The sequence below is a fragment of the Juglans microcarpa x Juglans regia genome, chromosome 6S, assembly GCF_004785595.1.
Source record: "Juglans microcarpa x Juglans regia isolate MS1-56 chromosome 6S, Jm3101_v1.0, whole genome shotgun sequence".
NCBI classification, from domain to species: Eukaryota; Viridiplantae; Streptophyta; class Magnoliopsida; order Fagales; family Juglandaceae; genus Juglans; species Juglans microcarpa x Juglans regia.
The window spans coordinates 16,431,518-16,447,228 of NC_054605.1; the positions used below are offsets into that span (position 1 = coordinate 16,431,518).

The 15,711-nt window shown below is 35.5% G+C and overlaps 1 protein-coding gene across 2 annotated transcripts; it reads left to right on the plus strand.

Moving 5' to 3' along the window:
* The first annotated feature begins 5,753 nt into the window (after positions 1 to 5,753).
* LOC121236896 (LRR receptor-like serine/threonine-protein kinase FEI 1) lies at positions 5,754 to 15,321 on the plus strand. Of its 2 annotated transcripts, none has more exons than XM_041133400.1 (13): positions 5,754 to 5,981; positions 6,375 to 6,510; positions 7,453 to 7,524; positions 7,693 to 7,764; positions 11,012 to 11,083; positions 11,425 to 11,496; positions 11,603 to 11,674; positions 12,004 to 12,098; positions 12,478 to 12,645; positions 12,763 to 13,095; positions 13,977 to 14,222; positions 14,352 to 14,485; positions 14,703 to 15,321. In XM_041133400.1, the coding sequence occupies exons 1-13, from the start codon at positions 5,885 to 5,887 to the stop codon at positions 14,919 to 14,921; spliced, it is 1,788 nt and encodes a 595-aa protein (XP_040989334.1). In that variant the 5' UTR covers positions 5,754 to 5,884; the 3' UTR covers positions 14,922 to 15,321. The 2 variants fall into 2 exon arrangements, with proteins under 2 accessions (XP_040989334.1, XP_040989335.1); XM_041133401.1 differs by having other exon boundaries at positions 12,763 to 13,017.
* Positions 15,322 to 15,711: the final 390 nt, after the last annotated feature.

Genomic DNA, 15,711 nt, shown 5'->3' on the forward strand with positions numbered 1-15,711 from the left:
CTATTCACAGTTAGATAGCCACTCATTATAATAGAGTAGATATCGTATTGCTAATCTACATTGTTAAGATATATATCGTGGTGCTAATCTACTCTCTTTCTGCTTTTATTGAACATGTTATTTATGTTGATCAGTTATCTTGTACTCAAATTTTAGTTTTCTAGTACCTCTTTGCAATGAAGTCCAAACTTTCTATAAATAATAATAATAATAATAATAATAATAAAATCTATCTATTTTTATTAGTTTAAGCATTTGGAACAAGTGATAATTTTACATGGTATCAGAGCATATGTATTGAGTTCGAATCCTAACTCAATAATCTACATCATTTAATTAAATATTTCATGTTGGATTTACTCATTGAGAAAGAGTTTGACTCACATGTGATGGAGAATATTAAAATAGGCTGACTATTGTTAGGGTAAGTGATAATTTCACATATATAAAATAGGTTGACTATTGTTTATGTTGTTTTTCTTTTTTGTTCTCAGCGAAGTAGAACATTCATAGATAAATTAATGATTACAAGATACAAGATTTAATGGGGTGAGAGTTCTCTACAGTCTTCTCATTTCAACATATTACAACATGAAAAAGAAAAAAAGAGATCTGGAGTCAAAGCCAAAAGTATGGCTCCCACCCATTTTTTGCAAGGGGAGACTGTTTGGTAACCATTTTTATATAATCTAATAAACAAATTATAAAATTGTGACTAGAAGCGGCGGTAAAGGATTGTGTGCTGCAACTTGTTGGTTTAGACTGGTTGAAAGAAACTTTCATGTTCACTTTCACTCGATCCATAGTTAGGAAAAGCATAAACATAGCGTAGCAACCAAAAATTGTGACAAATCACTGGCAGGGGCCGTTAATGGCCGTGGTAGCTTGTACAGACTATGTGCCACATCTAAAGTGAAGAGAACAGTTAAATCTGGAAGATTCGATATCTCTGGTTCTGAAACTACCGCGTGTGGCACGTGGAAGGTGATATTGGAAGATATATCAAGATTCCAAGGCTCATATAGGAGATGAAAATGAGTTTTGGTGTGAGAAAAAGCTCGTCATGCCAAGTAGGAGCAGCTTGTAAGTGTTATTTTGTCGTACAAATGAGTCATAGAGAAATTATTAATATTTTGAAACCAAAGTTGCTGCCATCAAAAACAGGATTGGTCATGTTCTAAGGCTGCTCCATCATGCATGCACATCACTTTTCTTTATGTGACAACAAGTCCATTTGAGCAGGCTAGAGAACTCGAGAGAAGAGATATTAATGTAGGAGAAAAGCTATTAGTAACCGGCTAGGGGAATCGTGGAGAAACCGCATCCCACGTGGTAGAAATGCAAAACGTCACTGTTTTCTCTTTTACCAAAATCACGAATTCATTTTCCCATTTCAGACTTTCATGATTTCATCCCTTCGTCTTCTCCACAAGCACGATTCGCCCATTTCTTCCAGTCATTCCATAGCTCTTCGTTCTCCAAAACCCACAACAGCTCATACCCTTAAAGTAGAGAAGAGCAAGGTGGTGCTGTTGGGCTGGAAGATCCAGCTTGCCTCATTGGTGAGCTTGTGGAGGACCTCGTTGATGTCAGTGCGAGGGGAGAGGTGGTAGCCGCTGTGCTTTCGCAAGCTGTGAAAGATGTTGGTGGTAATGGCCCTCCTCTACCTCTTCCTCATCTTCGTCTTCTCCTTCTTACTATCTGTCCTTCCCACTGCTCCCAATTTCCAACATATCTCTTCATGATCCCAGCATGGTCTTTCATTTGTTGTGCCCCACCACTCGCGATGGGGGAAGGGGAGATGACGTGAACGACTAGAGGAAAAGGAATCGTCGAAGATGGGCAATGTTTGCTGGCAGCAAGGGGCAGGGATGGCCGCTGAAGAAAAGAGGCGATTTCTGAGATTGAGAGTAAGGGATAAGGATGACGTATTGTAGCTTTGATATTTGTGAAAATATGACACATGAAATGGTTCTGGAAAAATCCATTACTCATCTCGTTTGCAGCAAATGAAAGTCGAGTTTTGGGGGAAACTATTGATGAGATTGCGAAATATCGTGGCAGGTATGGGATGGCTTGTCGAGTTATGATGGTGGTTGGAATCAGACTTGGTTGGCCAATGCTGCCAAAGCGAAGAATAGGCATTCAAATGGACAAGGGCGCTGGCCTATGAAGGAAGAACCCGTCATCACCCTACAACCATATCGAGTTGATCTTGTTCGAAAGGAAGAACCTGTGAAGAAAGAGCCCAAGACCCAGTTGGCAACTAGCAAGTCTAAGAAGTCTCAAGCTCTATGTAGTGGTGCTTCATCTTGAGTGGCAGTTTTAGAACTGGCAATTGAATTGGCAGTTTTAGAACCTGTTATGTAGTTGATTTGGGTTGCATTTGTCTTATTTCAAATTATGGTTAGTTCAATCTTCAGTGATATTTTTGTTGGATATTTTTGGTTGAAAAAACTATTAATTCAAGAGTTATATATACAAGACCTCTCTCTGCTTCTTTTCTCCTAGCCACGCCAACGAATCTCTGCTTTTTCTCCTACACGAAGATGAAGATCTATCTTTTTTCTTCAACTTGTGTTATTTCTTCTGTTTGTTGTTTTGTGTTTTTGAAATGAGTTGAAGATAACTACAGTGGACTTGATGTTTTTAACTACAAGAAGAACCTGCATTTTTTTTATTTTTCAGCTAATGTGTCAAGTCAGTTCCCTCTTAGTTTCTTATGCGGATTGTATCTAGAAGAATTATTAATATAGCTACATCAAACCAAGTAATTCTTTCAAAAAACAGATGCCAAAAAAATCAGAAAGAGTTATTCAAAGAGAGGACTTTTGATTAAAATCGGCATCTTCAGGGCATCATTGTAAAGCGGTTCAGTTCGGCTGCCAGACTTTGAGCATCTACTGTAGTTCGTGGCTCCCACGTTCGGAAAGCATTGCTGATGGGAAGAAACAATGGTATTTTCTTTGCTTAGCACCGGCTGACAAGTTTCCTGCTTTATCGAAGTGAACCTAAAGCACCAGCAAAGGAAAGTGATTCTCAAGTTCTTCCCGCAACGAAGAGCATTGCTTAACCGTAGTAAGAACTAGATTATTCATTCAATTAAGACCGATTTCACTTTCACTTATACACGAAGGAAATGGAAATTAGGCTTTAAAGGCAGACTGGACAGGAAGTCGAGCTAGCTAACCTTTCGAGAGGAAGGAAATACCTACACCTAAGGACTTGCTTTTCGGAAGTAACCAAACAGGTGTCATCAATAGAATAGATTATAAAACAATTTATACGGATGGATTTGATTACAACGGAAAGTCATTTAAAAAAATAAAGTTCCAGAGTCATAAATTTTTTTTATAAAAATAAATTTATATACTGACGTAATTTTATATAATATATTATATATATTTTACAACAAAAATAACTCTATATTTTGACGTAATCTATCAAATAATATCAATTTATAAATTTAATTTTATAAAATTTATTTATAGCTTCAAAAAGTAAAAATTAATATATGTTCCAACAATTCCTCTTCCAAGAAATCATGTAACATGTCAAATGTCGATGCCAGTTAATGCATTTTGGCAGGATTAGCTTGCAATGTGAAATGGATGGGACCTGGAAATTGCTAAAAGCTTGACGTCCTCGGAAATTTGGCCTTGATTGAGTAGTGATATACAATATATTATATTTTTATAATATATTTTATAAAAATACTCTTTATTTAAAATGTAATTGTATAATATGTTGTAAAAAATATTATTTACAAATTATTTTCCATTTTCATTAATCCCTCTCGAGTTAAAGAAGATTGTCCTGAAGAGCTGTTTGATTTGACTTAAAAACAAAGTAGTACATGAAACTGATCTTGCTATTGAGGGAGAGCTGGCAAGAAGGGTCCAGCGTCGTAGAAAGTATAGATGGAGGAGGATCTGTACTTCCATGGAGATTGATTGTATTCTTCCATCCTTAGCAATTTTCATAGCTCTTTCCCAACTGTGAGTAAATTTTCCATCTTTAATTGCATAATTGCACATATCCCGCGAGACATAAAAGAGTATGATTCCATTATACATTTTACTTCATTTAATTAAATATATAATAGATTAGGCATACATATATATATATAAGGAGTTTCTATATATCAATCACTATTCACCTCTACACTTCACACCTGATAATTTTTTTTTTGTCTTCGTAGAATGTGAGGTGGGGAGATGAATGGTGACTTATGAAAATAATTATATATATATATATATATATGAAAAGATTAAGAATTCTAATACTTGCTTTATTTTTTTTCCTTTCTCATGTGGAATGAAAAAAATTATTCTTGAATAAAGGAAAAATAATTTTTCAAGCTAAAACAAATCTCAAAATAATTTTATTACATCATAAAACTTTTCACAGAATACAAAATATTTATAATAAAGTTTTATTCCTAAAATATTTTTAATTGACTTTATTATTTTCTTAAAAAATATAGTTCTTAATGGTGTTATTATTTTCATAAAACTAAAAATAAAAACTTATAAAATCTATGGGGCAGAAAACTGCCCATGCTTTTTCAGTTTTTCATTCCTATTTTTCTTTTTTTGTTGAGAAAAAAAAAAAAAAGTGGTCTTGGAGTTGGAGGCAGAGCGGGCACTGGGCACGCCGGCAGAGTTTCGTTCTAGAAAGAGAGGGGCCGGGGGCGTCGGTCGCACGTACGCAAGGTCTCGATTCGTACGTGCGAACCCGTGGATCTAATTGGTGGTGCTGATTCCTCCTCCCCCCCAGCCTTTTAACCAAGCATCTATTCCCCACACCCACGCACAGACGCGCTCACTGTTTCTCTCTTCGGAATCACTCAAACCTCAGATACTTCTTCAGACTGAGGAGTGAGAGGGGGCGGTTTCGTTCTTATCTGCTTTTTACAGTTCAACCTGCACCCCCCCCCCCCCTCTCTCTCTCTCTCTCTCTCTCTCTCTCTCTGCATCTCAGATCGAATCCACCGGTGCGTTCTGATCCTGCAATTTTATGTAACATTTTAGCTCAATTCCAGCTCAAGATTTCACCCCATTTACGCTAGTCGCCAATTCTTTATTTTGATTTTGATTTTTGAAGTTGTAAAGCTGGGTTTGACGTCAGTGTTTTGACTGAGGAAATGCACTGCTCCTTTTTTTTTTTTTTTTTTTTACTTTTGAATTGCTAGATTTTCCTCTTCTTCTTTTTTTCGCTAGAGTATCTCCAGCCCTGATGGAAGTTGGAGTTGTGCGCTTTAGAGCTTAATTGCTCTTAGGCTAAATTGACCAGTTACTACATGATTTTTAATATTTAATTTCTGTTGTGGCTGTTATTTGGAACGTTGGGTAGTTTGATTTTAGGCTTTTTTCCCCTAAAATTGTGAAATTCGTAAGTCTTACTTGTGTTTAGAAGGCTGTAAGAAGTGGGGAGTATGGATAATTGTATTGGTGGCTATAGTGTCCCTATCATTCGGAAGAAGTATTTGTTGCATTGGTATTTTTTATGTGAAAATGCTGTGTTAAAAATCTACTTCTTTTTAGTTTTCAATTTTACCTATAAAAAAAAAAATCTAGAATGGCATTCACTATAGATCTCTTTGTACTATCATATGAATTGGCCTGGCATGGTAGGGGGTGCGGATGATTGATATGAATCGGCAATATTGTTTTCAGTATTATTCTGCTTATCTTCCCGAATAGGTTTCATTGTTGCTATTGTAGCTAACGGTCCCTTTTCTTTTCTTCCACGTGCAGCTTTCTTTCTTTTGCGACTTCTAGATATATCATCACCAAGAGAACTATATGTTCACGGCAGGCATTCTAGAGTTTGGTGCGTTAGATGATTTGTAATAGCTATATTATGCTTGATCAGTGCCACTATGGGCTTCTGTTTGATGGAATGGCGAGGGCTGTGGCTTCTTTGTGTTCTACTGACTATTACCGTAACGAACAAAATTAGAGCCATCAGTCCTGATGGTATGGGGTTTGTGTATTTGTAATTTTTTTTCTTTCTTTTTCCATTTTATAACTTCCGAGTTAATTCTTCACATCTCAAAGTTGCAAAGTAATGATGATTTAATTATTACAATTTCATCTTCATTTAGTCAGAGTTTTGGTGCTTGTACTGGAAATGGTTTACTCTAGATTACTTCTCGTTTTTTATTGTGCCACTTGTCGAGTTTGGTGGAAGCCTCAGGTAGAAGTTATTTTGAATTAAGAGCTCAGTCGTAGTATTTGCTCTCACAATGCAAGTGTCATGCACACACATGATAATGCAGTTATAGACTTCACGAGTTCAAGCATTAGTTGATTTCTAGGTGGATTTATTCACCTTGTTTGTGTCATCTACGTCTGCTTTGTGATTTGTAGGTCAGGCACTTCTAAGTTTCAGGACAGCAGTGGTTAGTTCAGATGGAGTTCTTCTTCATTGGAGACCTGAAGATCCGGACCCATGCAATTGGAAGGGTGTGAAATGTGATCCAAAAACAAAGAGAGTAATATACTTGTGAGTTTTCATAATAATTTCCAAATCTGTATTCTATCTTTTGTTTTATTTTTATTTTCCTCCTCCTTTTTAACACATAATTAGTGATTGTTTTTTTGTTTCTTCTATGTCCAAAGTATGTGCCCTTAAAGCATTGCTTAACCTATCTCTTTTGTCTTTTTGATCAAAGCAATTACTTTGAAGTGCATGTCTACTAAATACAAACATTCTTACTTATAAAAAAATGTCTACTAACTTCTTTACATTTTGCTCTTGATAATCATGAGAAGCAGCTAATGAGCATTGGAGGAGGTGCTTGCAGTTTTAATGTGCTTTCTAGTAAACTCTTCCTTGACCATGTTTTGTATTTCTCTGTTATCAGGGCCAAAAAAGGAACAAGTTTTTTCCCATAGCTTTGTTATGTATCATAAATTCTTAAATCTTATTTTGAGAGTGACTTCATCCAAAGTGATCCAAGCTTGTCCTTTTCCATGTCAAACCTTGGATGTCATTCAAATGTATTTCCTTCATGCCAAGTCATCCAAGGGTGGCGTGGTTAATTCATTTAAACATTGGATGTCAATAACGTCATTTAAGATTGACTTTCCAATTGGTCATTATCTTCAAGGTTTTTAAGGCAAGGCATCGGGTACTACATGATTCCTATAATTGAAGAAACTATTTTTAGGGAGCTGATATTCTTAAACCTCTTTTGGATACCTTTCCTTTCTGCTTTTACTTCTGTAAGAATTTTAGTGGATCATGTAATGCATGATAAATTATGATGCATGAGATGGAAGATGTGAACATGGATACTCTTTTTTTGCCACATATACCTTTTTTCTTTTTTATCAGTAAGATGTGGACATGGATACCTTCTAAGAGATAGTTTAGAAACTGCATATGGAATGTATTGTCTTTGAAATAATGATACTAATTTTTTAATTCTTAATTATCTTCCAGGAGTATTCCTTATCACAAATTGAGTGGATCTCTATCTCCTGATCTTGGGAAGCTCGATCAATTGAAGATTTTGTATGTTTTTTTTGTCAGACCTCACCTTTTCTGCTTTTTAATGATATTTTTAGTTCTTGTAACAAAGCATTGTCAGACCTTGTTTTTGTTTGTTAGGCTATTATGCATGTTTGCTGCATGAAAATGTGTGAATACAGCTGCTGATACTATTATGATATCATGTTGTAGAGCTCTACATAACAACAACTTCTATGGTGCAATTCCTTCAGAGTTGGGAAATTGCTCACAATTACAGCGAATGTAAGTACCATCAATATTTCTCTCTACTAATATCTGCCTATGTTTATAAACTAATATCTTCCCTTTTCCTCCCCTGCCTGTTAGAGAATCGATGTTGTTTAGTTGTTTAATTCATGAACTGAAGATATTTTATCTCAATGTATGTATATACCATGCTTCTAGTTTTAGAATTGCTTGTCTATGTGCTGTTAATGCATCATTGATGTGCTACATCTATAGCATGAATGTAGAAAAGCAGTCTTCTGGATGCCTAGGACTGAGTCTATGGCCTCGTTTGTTTTCACAACTCCTCTCAACTCAACTCATCTAATCATTACAACTTTTCCAAACTCCCACACAAAATAAAATAAATAATTCAATTTTTACAAATTCCAAAACAAAAATAATATTAAAAAAATATATTTTAACAATATTTTATTTAACTTTTAACTTTAATCTCAACTCATCTCATCTGCAAAAACAAACAAGACCTATGAGTGCCATGCCAATCAAGAAGAGGGAATAGTAGTGGACCTAGCGGTTCCTTCCTTGAAAGTGAAAGGGAAATATGTATTTATTAAGAGAAATGATATATACAAGCCCCAAATGCACAAGCCTCGTGCAAGCCTTTTATAAAAAAGTGGATACCACCATGGAAAAGTGTGAAAATTCATTTTTCCTTGATGGGGCCCACATTTTTACAAAAGGCTTATACAAAGCTTGTACATTTGGGACTTGTACCTAGCATTACTCATTAATTAACTTATATGTATCACTAAACTAGCACACTTAGCTGTTGCTCTTGTGTATGTCCTGTATACTTGGGCTCTTGCCTATTCTTATGATCAATAAAATCTTGTTTACCAATACAAAAAAACTTGATAGGTAGTTTCAATTAAATCTGATGCATGTGAGGAAAATTTCCTTGCCAATGGAGGAGCTAGAATTTCTATCGGACTTTTTTGCCGATACGTGTATTTGAAATACGTATAAGCTATTTCTTTTGAAAGGGGGATTATTGTCCATCCCCTCTGGTCTCTTTATTCTATCAGTATAAACTTTGTTTATGAATAAAGAAAATATATATATATATATATATTTTTTTCACTTTTGAAAATGTAAGGTCTAAATTAAGTGGCTAAGGGAATGATTAAAAAGTATAATGAGCGTCGAAGGGTTTTGGTCTGTCCTTGAATTACCTCTAACATCCTTAGCATATACAAAGATGTTCTAATTATTGTAATTTGTAGTTTGATGTGGTGCTTATGGTTGGAGAGGAATGGGAGGTGTTTTGAAGACAAAGCACGCTTGATGGGAGAACTTAGGGAGTTTTTCTCTAATACTGAGTTTGTGGGCTGAGGCTCTTGTATTGAATGGAGATGATTTTCTCTATTTGCTTTAGTTTTTTTTTTTTCAGTTTCTTGAGTGTATGTAGGTATTTCCTCTTGTATACTGCCTATGTACTTGGGCTATGCCTATTCTTGGTAATAAAATCTCTTATTAATTATAAAAAAAAAAAAAATTGTAGCTTGTTAGTCTTGGCTAGTAAAGTGACTTGATGATTAATTGGTCTACCTAGTCTTGTATATTTACTAATGATAATGAAGTATTCTGCCTGGGACCTTCATGTCCTCAAGCCTCAAGGACACCATTGAGAGAACCTTGTCTGATCAATCCTTCCTCAGAACAAGAGGACCAATGCTACTATTTTATAGATCTGCCTAACCCGAAGGTTGTTTGCTTTCAGCTTTATATAGAGCCAACTCAACTTCTGATCCAGTGATTGGAAGTTTGGCAAGAACGGGCTAGGTCAGCCCAAACAAGGGTTTCAGTTCTACTGTTAATCTTTTTAAGCCCAATTTGACTTGGGCCATGTTCGAACACTTGGGCCATGTTCGGACAATTTGATCTCATCCCATCTCAAAACTTTTCATAATTTCTTTTCCAAGCATCACTCACACAAATCATTTTTCAATTTCAAATCGTCAACTTTTTCATTTAATCATTACCTAATCATTAAAATTTTCTCAAATTTTCAAACAAAATACAAAAAACAATACAACTTTTTCAAATTTTAAAACACTCAAGTGGTGAAGGCTTTGGTCCTGGGGTATCACTCCCTTTAAGGTCCAAGTTTCAACACCTCATGGGTGCAAACAATCTTTTGGGGTCACACCCCCGGGTGAAAAGCAGGCAATTTAACCAGTTCCGTGTAGGGAAACTTCCAAGGGTGCGGTGCACGGGACCGGAGTTTATTCTACAGGGGTGTATCTGAAGGGCCTTGTCTTGGAGAGGTTCCCCAACATAAAAAAAAAAATTTAAAAAAATTATATTCAAACAATATTTTAATTTTATAATATGTTTATTCAATTTTTTTTCTCTCATTTTCTAAAATCCAATTAAACATCTTAACTCAAACCATTTCACTACTATTTATAGAATTCTCATCTCATCTCATTACCTAAGCATGCCCGGGTAGGTTTGGGGAGAGATGAAATGAAAATTTTGTGAATAGTAGTAAGATAGTTTGTGAATAGTAGTAAGATAGTTTGAGTTGAGTATTGTTTGGGTTTTGGGAAAGGAGAAAGAAAAAGTTGGATAAAAAATATTATAAAGTTAAAATATTGTAAGAATATAGTTTCACAATATTATTTTTGTTTGGAAATTTGAAAAAATTGGAATTGCTTTTTATTTTTTATTTGAAAGTTTGAAAAATTATAATGATTAGTTAGAAAAAGTTGTAATAATTAGTTTGAAAATTTTGTATTTGAATTATGTTTGAGAATAAGATTGGACGAGATGAAATAAGATCAGGTGAGAATTTTGTGTCTCATCTGAAGCTCCAAACAAGCCCTCTTATCAATTTTGGCCTTAAAAGAATTTTTGGGCCCTTTTTATATTATCATCAAATGGCATCAATTCAATAACTGTATATATTTTTAAAAACCCATTAAGTGGCATCGATTTGCATATTATATTTTAAAAGCTCATAATATACTCACGTCAAAGGTCAGAATTCTGAGAACACTGTTCCACCGCCTGATGAGAGTCAGAATTCAGTTGCAGCTTCTGCCAGCTGAGCCAATGTTTGAAAATTCTGATGTTTGTTGACTCCAGTTGGGGGGCAGATTCTGGGTCAAGTCGGGTGCTGTGTAAATTTGAGCCCCCTAGTTTACATCTCAAGTGGTTACATGAACATCTTTTATTTGATAACTAGGTAGTCCTATTTGTTTCTTATTGAGAGAAAATGCTGATATGTCCTCTACAGATACTTGCAGGGTAATTACTTGAGTGGATCCATTCCCAGTGAATTGGGAGAGCTTCCGGAGCTTGAAACTTTGTGAGTTATTTTTATGTTGACTATTGCTTTTATTTTAACATTTGCTAAGTATAGAATATTTTTTTAACAAGTAATTCAAATTTCATTGAGAGCGGAAAGGGGTGAAGACCAAGGACATAGTGTGTATTTGATGGAAAGTATAGAATATTATTAATTGTGTACTTTTGTTTAATTGCTTGTCTAAACTATTCTTATAGTACAATTCTAAATATGGTTTCCACCTATTAAGAAAACAATATGAAACTTGTAGTAGAACTTAGCTGCAGTAAGCGTTAATTCCAAGATTAAATTTGTGTTTTACGAGTGAATTTCAGTTAAAGTTGTGTCTTCCAATGTTACAGGGATATTTCAAGCAACTCTCTGAGTGGATATATCCCTCGGTTACTTGGGAAGTTGGATAAGCTTATTTATTTGTGAGTGGCTCCTTTGTTCATACTAGTGATTCGTAATGGGTTTTCCTCGAAATATGCTATATTGGAACTAATAATTATTTCTGTGACGTGTTTGGAAATTCTGAAGCAATGTGTCAACTAATTTTCTAATTGGATCGATACCCTTGGATGGTGTGCTAATCAACTTTACAGAAAGCTCGTGAGTATTACTTCCTGATCTCATATATTTACAGTGTTTATTTATTTTTATTATATCATCAAGCAGCTCTCTGGCTTATAATTCAGGAGAAATTGCATGAAGTCCTTCTATATTCTATTGTTTATTTTCCTCTAATTGTTTTCTTTGCTGGAAAAGACAAGTGTTATGAATGAACTTTACAGACTAAATAAAGGAGGGCAACAGATTTCATTGCTACTCTAGTCATGAAATTAACTTTCTGTTTGATCTGTAATGTGCCATAGTCACTGACCAGATGTATTTAGATTGTTAGGGTGCTTATATGGTTCATTTTTAAAATTACCTCGCAGCTTTGTTGGAAATCGTGGTTTGTGTGGTAAGCAAGTCAATGTGACTTGCAAAGATGATGGAGGGCCCGGAACAAATTCTCATTCTTCAACTTCAGGTACATTATTATGCATAGGAACATGATTTTTTGTATTTTGTGTTTCCCTGGAAGCTGGATACAATGGATTTCTTGATCATGGAGCATTCAACTTCCACTTATTAGACATTGAAACCACTTGCGGGAAACTCTTTGCCGAGAGCATGTGCACCCCCGGGATCAGTCGGGACACTGTTCCCGGACACCCGGTGCCAATAAAAAAAAACCTTATTAGACATTGAAACCATACTGTTTGTGTGGTTGTCTTACTGATGTACAGAATTGGTGGAGTCCTGATGGAAAAGTAGTTTTATGTCAAAATATTTATATTTTTGACATCATTATATTCAAAACTGTATAATTTTGATGGCTTAAGCTATCTAGAATTTCCCTTTTGTAGCACAAAGTCAGGGTGCAAGAAAGAAGTATTCTGGGCGGCTGCTTATTAGTGCATCTGCAACAGTGGGTGCACTACTCCTTGTTGCACTTATGTGTTTCTGGGGTTGCTTTCTGTACAAGAAGTTTGGTAAAAATGACGGAAAATGTCTTGCAATGGATGTCAGTGGAGGTACTTTTTCTTGGCTAATGTGCTATTAAATATCTTTTGAGCTGTTTGTTTCATTTGCACCCATGCCTACAAGAGTTTGTAGAATTCAACACTATTTACCAAGTTCTTATTTTTCAGGTGCATCAATAGTAATGTTTCATGGAGACTTGCCATACTCTTCAAAAGACGTCATAAAGAAATTGGAGACTTTGAATGAGGAGCACATCATAGGTTGTGGGGGCTTTGGAACAGTTTATAAGCTTGCAATGGATGACGGCAATATATTTGCGTTGAAAAGAATTGTAAAAATGAATGATGGCTTTGATCGTTTTTTCGAGAGAGAGCTAGAAATTCTTGGCAGTATAAAACACCGGTACCTAGTGAATTTGCGAGGTTATTGCAATTCTCCTACATCAAAATTGTTGATTTATGATTTCCTTCCTGGTGGTAGCCTTGATGAAGCTCTTCATGGTACACGTTTTTTTTTCTATTATGTATCTTCTTTTTTTTTATTAGTAAATAAGTATTATTAATCAACAAATGGGCTTAGCCCCGTACAAATACAGAAAGCATGCCCAGTACCAATAAGTATTATTATGTATCTTCTTTATTTCTGCAACTTCAAAATTGAATTGGTAAACATGCATCATAAAATTGTTGAATTGTCCCAACAGTGGGGATATTATCACGCCCAATTTACATTTCCTCTTGAACAACTAGTAAACTACATAGATGTCATTCGACTTTAAATATTAAGTGATTTGACTTATGGTGGAATGTAACATGCCTGTAATTTATGAGGCATCTGAAGGAAACGAGATAAAGTCCATTCGGGACATGATCTTGGTATTACATTGTTGCTTGATTTACTTATGTTGCCAAGCGTTCTTCATGTTACTTCTTGTAATGGACCAATAAAAAAAATGCTGCTTCTTGTAATGGACGAAATCATAATCATATGTTGACTGTGATTAATGTTCAACCCAATTTAAAAGTGAAAAGGTAATCTTGAAGTTATGGTATCAATGCACATAAATTTGCTGATTATATCCACACGAGTTGCTTTTTGTAGATGTGAATTCAATTGATGTGCATATTTGTGTAGGACGTTGTACAGGTTTATGTGCAACTTATCAATAGACTTCATGCATACCTATTATTTCAGGATAGCCAAAAAAGATCTTCTTGTTTTCTGTCAAATCTAGTTCAAGCCACATTATTCTCATCCATCAGTTTTTTTTTTTTTTTTAAATTTAGTTTCTTTATATTATTGCTGCATTATTATTTTTTTATTACATAAAAGTAAACCCCTTAGCCTGCAAAATAATAATGTATCAGAATGCTTTATACAGAAAGATCTGAGCAGCTTGACTGGGATGCACGATTGAATATCATTTTGGGAGCGGCGAAAGGCCTAGCATACTTGCACCATGATTGTTCACCCAGGATTATACATCGAGATATAAAGTCAAGCAATATTTTGCTTGATGGCAATCTCGAGGCTCGAGTATCTGATTTTGGACTTGCCAAACTATTGGAGGATGAAGAGTCCCATATAACAACTATAGTTGCTGGAACATTTGGTTATCTGGCTCCAGGTATGCAAATGCCTGGCATGCAAATGCTGGCCTGTTGTCCTTTCTAAAGACGTAATATGAATCATATGTTGTTTTCACTTAGAAATTGCACAGTGATCTGTCTATAATTCCGTATATCTCTACTGTCAGAATATATGCAAAGTGGTAGGGCAAAAGAAAAGACTGATGTCTATAGTTTTGGGGTCCTGGTGCTTGAAGTGTTGAGTGGAAAGCGACCAACGGATGCATCATTTATTGAAAAGGGTCTGAACATTGTTGGCTGGGTATGTCTCTCTTGACACTAATTGTGCACAAATCATCCTGGAACTAATGGAGTGACTTCTATCTTTCGATTCTTGGATTTATAAAAAAATGGATTTATTTTTTATTGGCCAAGTCTGTATCAGTGAATATCCCTTTCTATACTCGCCACAATCTTGGGCAATTGCGCTATTCTTCTTGTCAAGCAGCTCTGCTAACCCGCCATTTTCCTCTATGCAGTTGAATTTTCTGGTCACAGAGAATAGGCAAAGAGAGATTGTTGACCCACATTGTGAGGGGATGCAGACAGAAAGCCTTGATGCATTGCTTTCAATCGCCATCCAGTGTGTTTCTTCTAGTCCAGAGGATAGACCCACAATGCACAGGGTGGTCCAGTTGCTTGAATCAGAGGTCATGACCCCATGCCCAAGTGACTTCTACGATTCTAACCCTGAATGAAAGCCTTGTGCAAATATAGAGGTCAGAAGTAAACCAGCAGTTGAAAGGGCGTAAAATCTGCAAAGCTTCATTTGGCCATTATATTAGTCCATTATTTGTGCAGATTTTGATGATTAGAAGGTATGCTGCAGCGTTTGTGTTCTGTTTGACCTCTGTCTGAGCATATTTTTAGTCATCAATGGAAATCAGGGTGCATTGGGCTTCTTACACTGTCCTGGTTTTGCATAATTGCGTTCTTGACTTTTCTTCATTAGAATGGATTTCATCATGATTTATCTATTCCCACCCCCACCCCCCCAGCCCTCTTTTCCCCTTTTCTATTTTGTAACCTTACCATTTGTTATTCTAAATTAAGTGTAAATGACATTTGTATAAATTAAAATTGTTTTTACTTTGCAAATGATTCTTATTTACGCAATTTTTGTTAAACATGTTTCGGATATAATACTCAGTTCTCTGATCTATTCATCTTGTCTTTATGCAGTTGCTAAGTAACCTGCTTTTTTATCCCCTTCTTGCATTCTTGTACTTGATTTTCTTCCCCTTTGCATTCAGAGAGTATGTCTTTGCATTCTCTTCTTTATGGTATGTTTCTTGCATTAAAATTAGTATTTCTGTAATTAGTTTAAATGCCGTGACATGTTATAGGATGACCGGATGAGTATGGATGCCTGGTAATTTTACAATGTTGAGATACCTCGCCAAACCAGATGTGGCTTGAGCTTTATTTATTTTTGGTATTTTTATAAGGGCAGGGGGAGCTCCCTCCTTCGGCTGCGAGGCTAGGTTA

Excerpts from the sequence above, each read along its gene's own strand:
- LOC121236896 (XM_041133400.1), top strand. The coding sequence starts at position 5,885 with ATGGGCTTCTGTTTGATGGAATGGCGAGGGCTGTGGCTTCTTTGTGTT. Across the intron at positions 6,511-7,452 it reads ACAAAGAGAGTAATATACTT|GAGTATTCCTTATCACAAAT; the intron begins GTGAGTTTTCAT and ends ATTATCTTCCAG. Across the intron at positions 11,675-12,003 it reads ATCAACTTTACAGAAAGCTC|CTTTGTTGGAAATCGTGGTT; the intron begins GTGAGTATTACT and ends ATTACCTCGCAG.